Source organism: Melanotaenia boesemani, chromosome 20, assembly GCF_017639745.1.
Source record: "Melanotaenia boesemani isolate fMelBoe1 chromosome 20, fMelBoe1.pri, whole genome shotgun sequence".
Taxonomy (NCBI): Eukaryota; Metazoa; Chordata; class Actinopteri; order Atheriniformes; family Melanotaeniidae; genus Melanotaenia; species Melanotaenia boesemani.
In genome coordinates this window covers 22988811-22998824 of record NC_055701.1, presented here as the reverse complement: position 1 = coordinate 22998824, position 10014 = coordinate 22988811, and the positions used below count along the sequence as shown (strand labels likewise).

General features: G+C 38.3%; 2 protein-coding genes across 4 annotated transcripts; both read left to right on the top strand.

Moving 5' to 3' along the window:
* The first annotated feature begins 1535 nt into the window (after positions 1-1535).
* On the top strand, positions 1536-9539 carry nat8 (N-acetyltransferase 8). 2 transcript variants are annotated; one of them, XM_041971848.1, is made up of 3 exons: positions 1536-1676; positions 2687-3421; positions 8915-9539. In XM_041971848.1, exon 2 carries the CDS (start codon positions 2702-2704, stop codon positions 3374-3376), a length of 675 nt encoding a protein of 224 aa, XP_041827782.1. In that variant the 5' UTR covers positions 1536-1676; positions 2687-2701; the 3' UTR covers positions 3377-3421; positions 8915-9539. The 2 variants fall into 2 exon arrangements, with proteins under 2 accessions (XP_041827782.1, XP_041827783.1); XM_041971849.1 differs by lacking the exons at positions 1536-1676; positions 8915-9539 and adding an exon at positions 1685-1871 and having other exon boundaries at positions 2687-3543.
* On the top strand, positions 7194-9539 carry LOC121631132 (probable N-acetyltransferase CML1). Of its 2 annotated transcripts, none has more exons than XM_041971850.1 (2): positions 7194-7342; positions 8182-9539. In XM_041971850.1, the coding sequence occupies exon 2, from the start codon at positions 8197-8199 to the stop codon at positions 8869-8871; it is 675 nt and encodes a 224-aa protein (XP_041827784.1). In that variant the 5' UTR covers positions 7194-7342; positions 8182-8196; the 3' UTR covers positions 8872-9539. The 2 variants fall into 2 exon arrangements, with proteins under 2 accessions (XP_041827784.1, XP_041827785.1); XM_041971851.1 differs by lacking the exon at positions 7194-7342 and adding an exon at positions 7356-7537.
* Positions 9540-10014: the final 475 nt, after the last annotated feature.

Sequence of the window (10014 nt, the reverse complement as noted above, 5' to 3'; positions counted from 1 at the left end):
ACCCAAAGTAACCAAAGAAAGCATATATCATCTTTCTTTCTTATCATAATCTATGTTATTTATTATTATTGCAATGTGTTTTCATTGTTATTCATTTTAGTCTATGCTGTTTTTGTTTTATTTCAGTTAATTGTTGTGTCTTTTTATGTTCTTTTTTGCGCTGTAAAGCACTTTGGGTTTCTCTAATGTATTTGATAAAGTAGTGTATTGATAAATTTGAGTTGTCATTGAATATGAATCTAGTTTTTTTTTTTAATTAATGACAGAAATGTGGCAGCTTTGTTACAGATGTGTGAGTTTAATAGAGCCAACATTATATATGTGGTTAACTAGTGTGAAATATAGGCAGACGTGGAAAGAGAGTGGCAGGGTTTGAGGGTTTGGTGAGTAACCCTCTGTTAGCCTTAAAAACAGATCCACACTTCAGCCAATAAAACCATCAGCTACAGCTGCATAATTATTAATTTGTTGATCACTGGTCTTTCTGTGGGTCTACTCTGAAAAATAAGTAATGTCTAAAGCCTTTCTTTCCTCTGAGAGATAAAGTACTTTGTGTTTCTAATACCAATCTTATTTTAAAATTTTATTTACTGTTTGATATTCTCTAAAATATGTAAACAGTGTTTTGATTTTGACATCGGAGAAGGCTCAACGTTGTTGTTCAAGGGTTTCCATAGAGCCAAGAATCCTGATTGTCACACCCTGATCATGAACAAAGTTAACAAAAACCCCGGACACTGGAGTTAGTTAAATCTATTGATTGGTCACTCCATTGAAAAGTTATTGGATACGCCACTGCAAATAACTCAACAATTTATTATGCAAAATACTGTGTAAATCCAAATAGATTTTACAGATTAGCTGTCAGAAAAATGTTTGAACAGGTAAAATACAGAAATACTTAAATTGGTACATATACTAATATATACAAAGTACATCTAAAAAGGTAAAGAGAAGAATGAAACCCCTTCACTTTACATTATAGAGCTTCCAGGATTTGAGCCAGCCCTTATGCAAGGTTTCCAGTTTTGGTGATACAGTGAGGCTGTGCACATTGCATCCATAAAAAGGGGGGAAAATATATTCTTGTACTTTACAAAGCTAAATAAAATATTTTACTATTTTATTAACATATGCAAAGAGCTTTTAAACATTATACATTTGTATATTTTAGCATAAAAAACGCTGCCAGGCTGACATGTTATGTAAAGATTAGACGTACATAATTTATCTTTAAACAGTGCAGGGTGCAGATAGCTCATCTGGAAGTGGAACCTTCTTGAGTTTCTCTGCTAACGCTGCAAGGTCGATGACTTTGAAACGTGCAGTCTGAACGAATATGACCATAAAGGTGAAATCCGGAAGGCTGACTGAGGCCACGGCCGCAAGGGGTGGGGGGGGGAGATAAATGAAATTTCTCTTGCATAAAATACTACCTCTTCTTGAGATCAGGTACAAATTTAAGATGAAAACACATCATTTTAACACCGGCAAAAAAAAAAAAAAAATAAAAAATAGTCGCGAGCCCTTTAATTTCTGACAGGAAGTGAAGTATGCTGTGTCAGTACCTCGCTGTTTTCCATGGACTCCAGGCTCTTAAAGGGGGAAACCGTTAATATAGGCTGATATATAGGAAATAGCTGCAGGTTAAAACGCAAATCTGCAACATCTCTAAGGTAATAGTGCGGCAGTCGAAGGGAACGTATCACTCCATAAGCAAAAACACCAGAAGTCCTGCATTTTTTGCCCTTCCTTTACTAATTTTTCCGAGTGCATTGAACGCACCAGAGTAGCATGGTTTTGGTTACAGGGAAGCGGATTGTGGCTGCAGGAGAACTTCCATGCGTTGAGATACGTTTATCTTAAACAAAGTTAGTTGTGTTTATGTACTTATTTAATTTTTTACTTTTTGTATTGTATGATATTATAGTTATTTTCACATATACCAGAGCAATCTGGAGCCAAATATATGGCAGTTTATTGTCTGGGGCTAATACTGATGCTTGCTGCGATATTGTTTTGTTTTGCTTTTTATAGACAACCATGTTTGTCATGGAAGCTCCACTTTAGTTAGATATTGACTTATTACGTGCTGAATGGCGAGAGAAGTTAAAACCACTGTGACTGACTCTCATGTGATCTTCGTGGGGGTTTGGTTGGAGGTCACTGTGATACGCTTGTTTTTAATTTTATAATTTATCAGAGCTCAAAGTATTGCAACCGGATTTTATAGTTGTGGAACCGAATGACATAAGCAAAATAAATCAAATAAATGAGGGAATTCTCCACGCTTCAGCGGGGATTATTGTGGGCTAATTTTTACATATGCTGTGACCGCATCAGTTACTAAGCAAGTTCCGATTTTCCTGCAAATACCATATGAGGGACTTTTAAAATATGTATTTTAATTTATTTTGTTCCAAACACTTATATTAACTTGATAATGTTTAGGTGTGGACTGCTGGTTTGGCGAAAGCAGTTTTTAATGTTGTCAGTCACCTTGTTAGGTTACTGGATTCTCGCGAGAATTGTAAACAGCCAGCAAAGACTGGGTTTTATGTACTGAACCCATGAAATGTCAGGGAATCACTTTATGCATTTCTATGATGTGCAGCTTTTTTCAGTGCAATTTACAATGAAAAAAAGTATCTGATTCATCTTCTTATTATCTCTGCCTCTTATTTAGCTGAAAAGCTGAACCATGGCCAACATTCAGATCAGAAAGTTCCAGGATGAGGATGCTGAGAGTGTGAAGGAAATCTTCACATTTGGAATGAATGAACACTTGCCTTCGTCCTTCATGCACATCCTCAAACAGCCGCTGACCCAGATGCTGCTCATGTGCACGTTCTGCGCTCTGATGGCCAGCTCCAAGTCCTTCCTGCTACCCATCTTGGCAGTCACCCTCCTCCTGGCCGGAGCCCGGCAGATGATTGTCCACATGTTCAGCAGTTACATAGACACCTCGTTGAAGAATGACCTCAACAACATCAACGAAGCCTACCTGAAGAACTTGAACTCATGTTTTTGGGTGGCGGAAAGCGATGGTCAGGTGGTCGGCATGGTGGCTTGTCTTCCTGCTGAGACTACACCTGAGTGTCTGGAGCTGAAACGCATGTCGGTGCGGCGCAGTCACCGCGGGATGGGCATCGCCAAGGCTCTCTGTCGGACAGTAGCAGATTTTACTCTTGACCGAGGTTATGCTGCTGTTGTCCTTTATACCTCTGTGGTGCAGACTGATGCTCAGAAACTGTACGAGCATATGGGCTACAAGAAGATAAGAGAGTTTGCTGTTCCTGAGCTCATTGCCAAAATCACCAACTTCACGCTGTTTGAGTACAGACTTGATTTGCAGCAAGATGGAGAAAAAGACTGACACAAAATTGTATGACAGAGTGACGGTATCATCCATATGTTTAGTTTTTTTCTCAGTTTTAAAAGCAACTCTTTTAAACCAAGTCAGACATCATAACCTACAGATTTTCTCCTGTTTTTTTTTTTAATGGTTCTGTATGTAAAATATGAACCTGCCTTTCAAATAAAGATATAAAATAACAAATAGTAAAATATTTATTTTATCTCTTTTTTAATCTCTTTTATTTATTTTCAAACAATGGAAAATGGAAAATTTTCAAACAATTGTCAACAAGAGTTCCTCAGCATATCGCCAATATGAACTTTACATAAATATTTGTTATACACCATGACTCTCTACAGTCTGTGTAATGTATTTAATGTATTTGTGAGAGAAATATTCCCGTTTATCGTACAATAAAGTGCAGAGAAAAGTCAGCAGGTGACGCAAACAGTACTCTGCCTCACCTCGAGGGGGCGCACTCACACCAACATGGTGTGTGAGTGTTGCCAACTTAGTGATCTTTTTTGTTTGTTTGTTTGTTTTTTAAAGCGACTAGTGACAAATCTAGAGACTTTTTCAGTATTGGAGACATTTGTAGACTGACGTATATGAAAGTAGTTTATTCTTCTCAATGAGGAGTGGGTGCTGCTGCGCAGGCCCCTCTCCTGTCCAAAAGCAACCAGAAGAGGCTTCTGGCAGCAGCAGTAGCTGCATTCGGAGCAGGAGATGATCACCTGTTTCATGACCAGGCTGAAAATGAAACGTTCAAAGCTGGTGGAGGATGATCTCGCGCTGGCTTACCGTCAGATATTAATGTCTATTAATGAAGAGCAGGGGTGCTGCTAGAGATTTTGGGCCCCATGAAAAGAAACTGAGTGCCCCCCCCTGAAAACTTTAATAGTGTAATACATCCAATTAGCCATTTTAATGCTATTTTGACCATCAAAATGGCATTAAAAGAAATTAAAATTAAAAGAAATGAAAAGAAAAACATGACAGACTAGTTGGCAGGGGAAGCACTAAAAATACAATGAAGTTAATTTAGATTCAACTATTTGCTGCAAGACGGATACTTTATATTTAAAAACCCATCTATCTTTTTTTAAAATACTTAATTATCTCATGATAATTACATAACAAATTACAAATACAAAACTTTAATACAAAATAACCTCGTTCATGAAAATGAAATGCATTTATAATCTGTTGAGAAATAAATCACATCTCAGCTAAAACACCATCAAAAACAAAATGACCACTCATTTTTTTATGACTTATTGTATTGCGAGCATTATCATCATTAAATCAGAAGCCAATGGTAAAAAAAATTAGGTAGGCTCAGAAACAAAACATAGCAGGACCTTACATGGTTTATTGTATTATATGAACTAAATGTAATACGGTCACAAACAAACCACTGTCGAGATTTACAGCCAAACAACGGCTGGGAGCGTCTTTAAAGTTAAATAATCACATTTTAAAAGGTAGAACTTTGTGTAAAAAGATATCAAGGAGAGGTAAAGGTAAACTATTGCTGAGTCAAGCTCTTGCAATCTCATTCACCATCACTGTCCTTGCTCAGCCTTTTTCAGCAAGAACCCAACGTGGAACTTTCTCTGAGGAAAATCACTTATCAAGTCCTGAAGTCCAGCTTTCTATTCTATCAGCTGTTCTATCATATAGTATCTCCAATCGCGTAATATCTATGTAACAGCATCACAATCATTATTTCTGGTGGTCTCACACTATTTGTTTTACTTAAAGGTGCTTTCAGTGATTTCACCAACAATGTGAAGGTAAACTGATTTGACTACCAATCCTCCACGTCATTGTTTCTCTCATGTAGCAACACAAAGTCTAATTTATCTCCAGATCTGTAGACTCACCGGTGAAGCATTAGATTAGTGGGGGAACATATATGATGCTATATGGTTGTTGCTAGTTAATCTTCTGATATCTAGAAAATATAAATATTTCTCTGATTGGATTGAAAGCAGTCACCCAGTCTGCTGCACTACAAATGTCTCTGTTCCTACTGCAAAGCAGGAGGATGAGTCCCAAACTACTGACCTGACCTAACATTACAGCGATAGCTGAGAAAATAAATTATTTTTATTTAATATTAATAATACAGAAAATTTTTGCTATTATATAATGTTTTTTCGCCACAATAATCAACCAATTCAACACTCAGCTGCTCACCTCGTTCCTCAGGGGTCCCCTGGACATGTTCAGGTGGGGGGGGGGGGGGGGGGGGGGTCTGGCAGCATCTGCTTCGGCTGCTCTCGTGTCTGTTCGGACATGCATGATGTTTTAGTAGAGCAGCTTGCTAATCGTTTGACTTTCTTGATTATTTGATTAAAACAAAAGTTAAATTAAATAAAATCCAGAGTTTTCTTCAGAAATATGAGCTAATATGGGAGTAAAGTGAGCTAGCTTATATGAACAAAGTTTAGAAGAGACAACAAGCTGATGTTCCACAACTTTCCATCAGACGAGCTAACTGACCACCTCGCCTCTGGAAGAACTGGGTGACGTACTGTCCACCCCTCTGTTCTCTCTCCAGTCTCAGCTTTTTTTCTTTTTAAACTTCCCTATTTTGGGGGCATCCTGCCGTCTTAGCATCCACTGGCTGGCTGTCGCGCTGCTCCGCAGCTGGAGGAGCAGGTGGACTGAACCATTTAAGTGAAATATAGAGGGGGGTGGGTGTTCAGAAATGTTTCCAAAACAAAAAAACTTAGTAATACCATTGCATAACTAAAATGTTTGTGTGATTGTAGGTTCATCATTGAGTATTAGATAATTTTGTTAGTATTACAATTGCATTGAGGGCCCTTCTGGGCCCTCTGTCAGTCATGGGCTCCGAGAATCCTTCCCCTTTACCCCCCCTTTTCGGGGCCCCAGGTGAAGAGTGTGGAGGAAAACAAGTGTTGTGAAATGTTGCAGCCTCCCAATTAGAAAACAACCTACGCTTAATAAAATTAAACTAGAATAAAAGAAAATATTAACCAAAGAATTTGTTTTATTTTTTATGAGTTTTGCCTTTTTAAAGATTTTTAGCTTGTCTTTTCGTCCATTTTTGTCTTTCCCATTACATTCCTCTCCACAGCAGCCTCCATTACTAAGTACCAGGCTATTATGCACATTAGATGATGTCATTTAGCGATTTCTAGCGACTTTTGGACAGCAAGTAGCTACTTTTCTCACTAAAGAGTTAGTAACAGTGGGTGTGTGAGTGTATTTGAAAGAGGAATGCTGACAGGATATGAATCATTACCAGTAGTTACATGCTGTTGAATGAATATTGAAATAAGATGCTCTTTTCAGTTCTTACAATTGTAAATCACTGCCTCACTAACCATAAACTTCACTGAATTTTAAAGAAACATAAAAAAAACGCTGCCAGGCTGACATGTTATGTAAAGATTAGACGTACATATTTTCTCTTTAAACAGTGCAGGGTGCAGATAGCTCATCTGGAAGCTATCTGAGTTTCTCTGCAAACGCTGCAAGGTCGATGACTTTGAAACGCGCAGTCTGAAAGAATATGACCATAAAGGTGAAATCTGGAAGGCTGACTGAGGCCACGGCCCCAAGGGGGGGAAAGGATAAATTACATTTCTCTTGCATAAAATACTACCTCTTCTTGAGATCAGGTACAAATTTAAGATGAAAACACATCATTTTAACAGTGGCAAAAAAACAAAACAAAACAACACGACACGACACAACACGAAACGAAACGAAACGAAACGAAACGAAACGAAACGAAACGAAACGAAACGAAACGAAACAAAACAAAACAAAACAAAACAAAAAAAAAACTGTCGTGAGCCCTTTAATTTCTGACAGGAAGTGAAGTATGCTGTGTCAGTACCTCGCTGTTTTCCATGGACTCCAGGCTCTTAAAGGGGGAAACCGTTAATATAGGCTGATATATAGGACTAGCTGCAGGTTAAAACGCAAATCTGCAACATCTCTAAGGTAATAGTGTAGCAGTAGAAGGGAACATATCACTCCATAAGCAAAAATATCACAAGTCCTACATTTTTTGCCCTGCCTTTCCTAAGTTTTCCGAGCGCATTGAACGCACCAGAGTAGCATGGTTTTGGTTACAGGGAAGCGGATTGTGGCTGCAGGAGAACTTCCATGCGTGGAGATGCGTTTATCTGAAACAAAGTTAGTTGTTTTTATGTACTTATTTAATTTAATTTAATTTTTTCCTTTTTGTATTTTATGATATTATAGTTATTTTCACATATACCAGAGCAATCTGGAGCCAAATATATGGCAGTTTATTGTCTGGGGCTAATACTGATGCTTGCTGCGATATTGTTTTGTTCTGCTTTTTATAGACAACCATGTTTGTCATGGAAGCGCCACTTTAGTTAGATATTGACTTATTACGTGCTGAATGGCGAGAGAAGTTAAAACCACTGTGACTGACTCTCATGTGATCTTCGTGGGGGTTTGATTGGAGGTCACTGTGATACGCTTGTTTTTCATTTTATAATTTATCAAAGCTCAAAGTATTGCAACCGGATTTTATAGTTGTGGCATAAGCAAAATAAATCAAATAAATCAGGGAATTCTCCACTGCTGGTTTGGCAAAAGCAGTTTTTAATGTTGTCAGTCACCTTGTTAGGTTACTGGATTCTCGCGAGAATTGTAAACAGCCAGCAAAGACTGGGTTTTATGTACTGAACCCATGAAATGTCAGGGAATCACTTTATGCATTTCTATGATGTGCAGCTTTTTTCAGTGCAATTTACAATGAAAAAAGTATCTGATTCATCTTCTTATTATCTCTGCCTCTTATTTAGCTGAAAAGCTGAACCATGGCCAACATTCAGATCAGAAAGTTCCAGGATGAGGATGCTGAGAGTGTGAAGGAAATCTTCACATTTGGAATGAATGAACACTTGCCTTCGTCCTTCATGCACATCCTGAAACAGCCGCTGACCCAGATGCTGCTCATGTGCACGTTCTGCGCTCTGATGGCCAGCTCCAAGTCCTTCCTGCTACCCATCTTGGCAGTCACCCTCCTCGTGGCTGGAGCCCGGCAGATGATTGTCCACATGTTCAGCAGTTACATAGACATCTCGTTGAAGAATGACCTCAACAACATCAGCGAAGCCTACCTGAAGAATGTGAACTCATGTTTTTGGGTGGCGGAAAGCGATGGTCAGGTGGTTGGCACGGTGGCTTGTCTTCCTGCTGAGACTACACCTGAGTGTCTGGAGCTGAAACGCATGGCGGTGCAGCGCAGTCACCGCGGGATGGGCATCGCCAAGGCTCTCTGTCGGACAGTAGCAGATTTTACTCGTGACCGAGGTTATGCTGCTGTCATCCTCTACACCTCAATGGTTGCAACAGATGCTCAGAAACTGTACGAGCACATGGGCTACAAGAGAATAAGAGAGTTTGTTTTACCAGAGTTTTTTGCCAAAATCATCAACTTCACGCTGTTTGAGTACAGACTTGATTTGCAGCAAGATGGAGAAAAAGACTGACACAAAATTGTATGACAGAGTGGCGGTATCATCCATATGTTTAGTTTTTTTTTCTTTTCTCAGCTTTAAAAGCACTTAAGTCAGACATCATAAGCTACAGATTTTCTCCTGTTTTTTTTAAAAGGTTCTGTATGTAAAATATGAACCTGCCTTTCAAATAGAATAGAATAGAAATACTTTATTAATCCCTTTGGAGAGTCCTCAGGGAAATTTGGGATAATAAAGATATAAAATAACAAATAGTAAAATATTTATTTTTATCTCTTTTTTAATCTCTTTTATTTATTTTCAAACAATGGAAAATTGAAAATTTTCAAACAATTTTCAACAATAAAGAGCTCCATTGCACTTCACACAACCATATAGAATAGGAAGAAGCAGTGAGCAAAAATTCTATGCACAATATTTGTACAATGACAACCCAAAGCCCTAAAAGAAAGAAGGAACAAAGACAAACCATAAAACAACAAATCCTCAATGCAAATTTGACCTCTTTTGAAAAGAACAGAACGATACATTTTTCCTTTCAGAATATAATTTCTCAGTCCCATTCAAAGATTTTAAATTCAGTATTTGTGTAATCGCAAAGATACTGCTGTACCTTTTGAAATATCTTCGTTACGCTACCAACATACTCAGAAAGGGTTAAATTAACAGACACCCAAATATAAAAACAAACCATTTGTAGAGTCCTTCGGAAAAGTAATGGGATTGCTCCAAGTGCCAAATTCATCTGGAGATCATCTATTGTAAAGATGACATAGAAAAAGGCTTGGCTTTTATCCTACAAGTGCTGTATTTTTAAGAAGGCCTGAGAAATATGTTCTAAAATTCTCCTTAGAATATACTCTATAAAGACTTTTATTGTCAAAATTTCTGAAGTTGATCTGTTATGTACATTTTGCAATGTATGAAGATGGCGAAAGCCAGGAAAGCCACAGGGCCTCTGGCTTTCGTCTTCAAGCTGAGCCTCTGTTTGGTGAAAGTCCTGAACCGAGCCACTATAGACCCATTGTCCTGACATCCCATCTGATAAAGACCATGGAGAGGATTTTCCTCTGCCATCTCAGCTCAAAGGTGAGCTCTTTGCTGGACCTGCTGCAGTTAGCCCATTGACCTGACATCAGTGTGAATCGGCCTGCC

What these genes read in the sequence shown, in the direction of transcription:
- nat8 (XM_041971848.1), top strand. Translation starts at nt 2,702, where the DNA reads ATGGCCAACATTCAGATCAGAAAGTTCCAGGATGAGGATGCTGAGAGT.
- LOC121631132 (XM_041971850.1), top strand. Translation starts at nt 8,197, where the DNA reads ATGGCCAACATTCAGATCAGAAAGTTCCAGGATGAGGATGCTGAGAGT.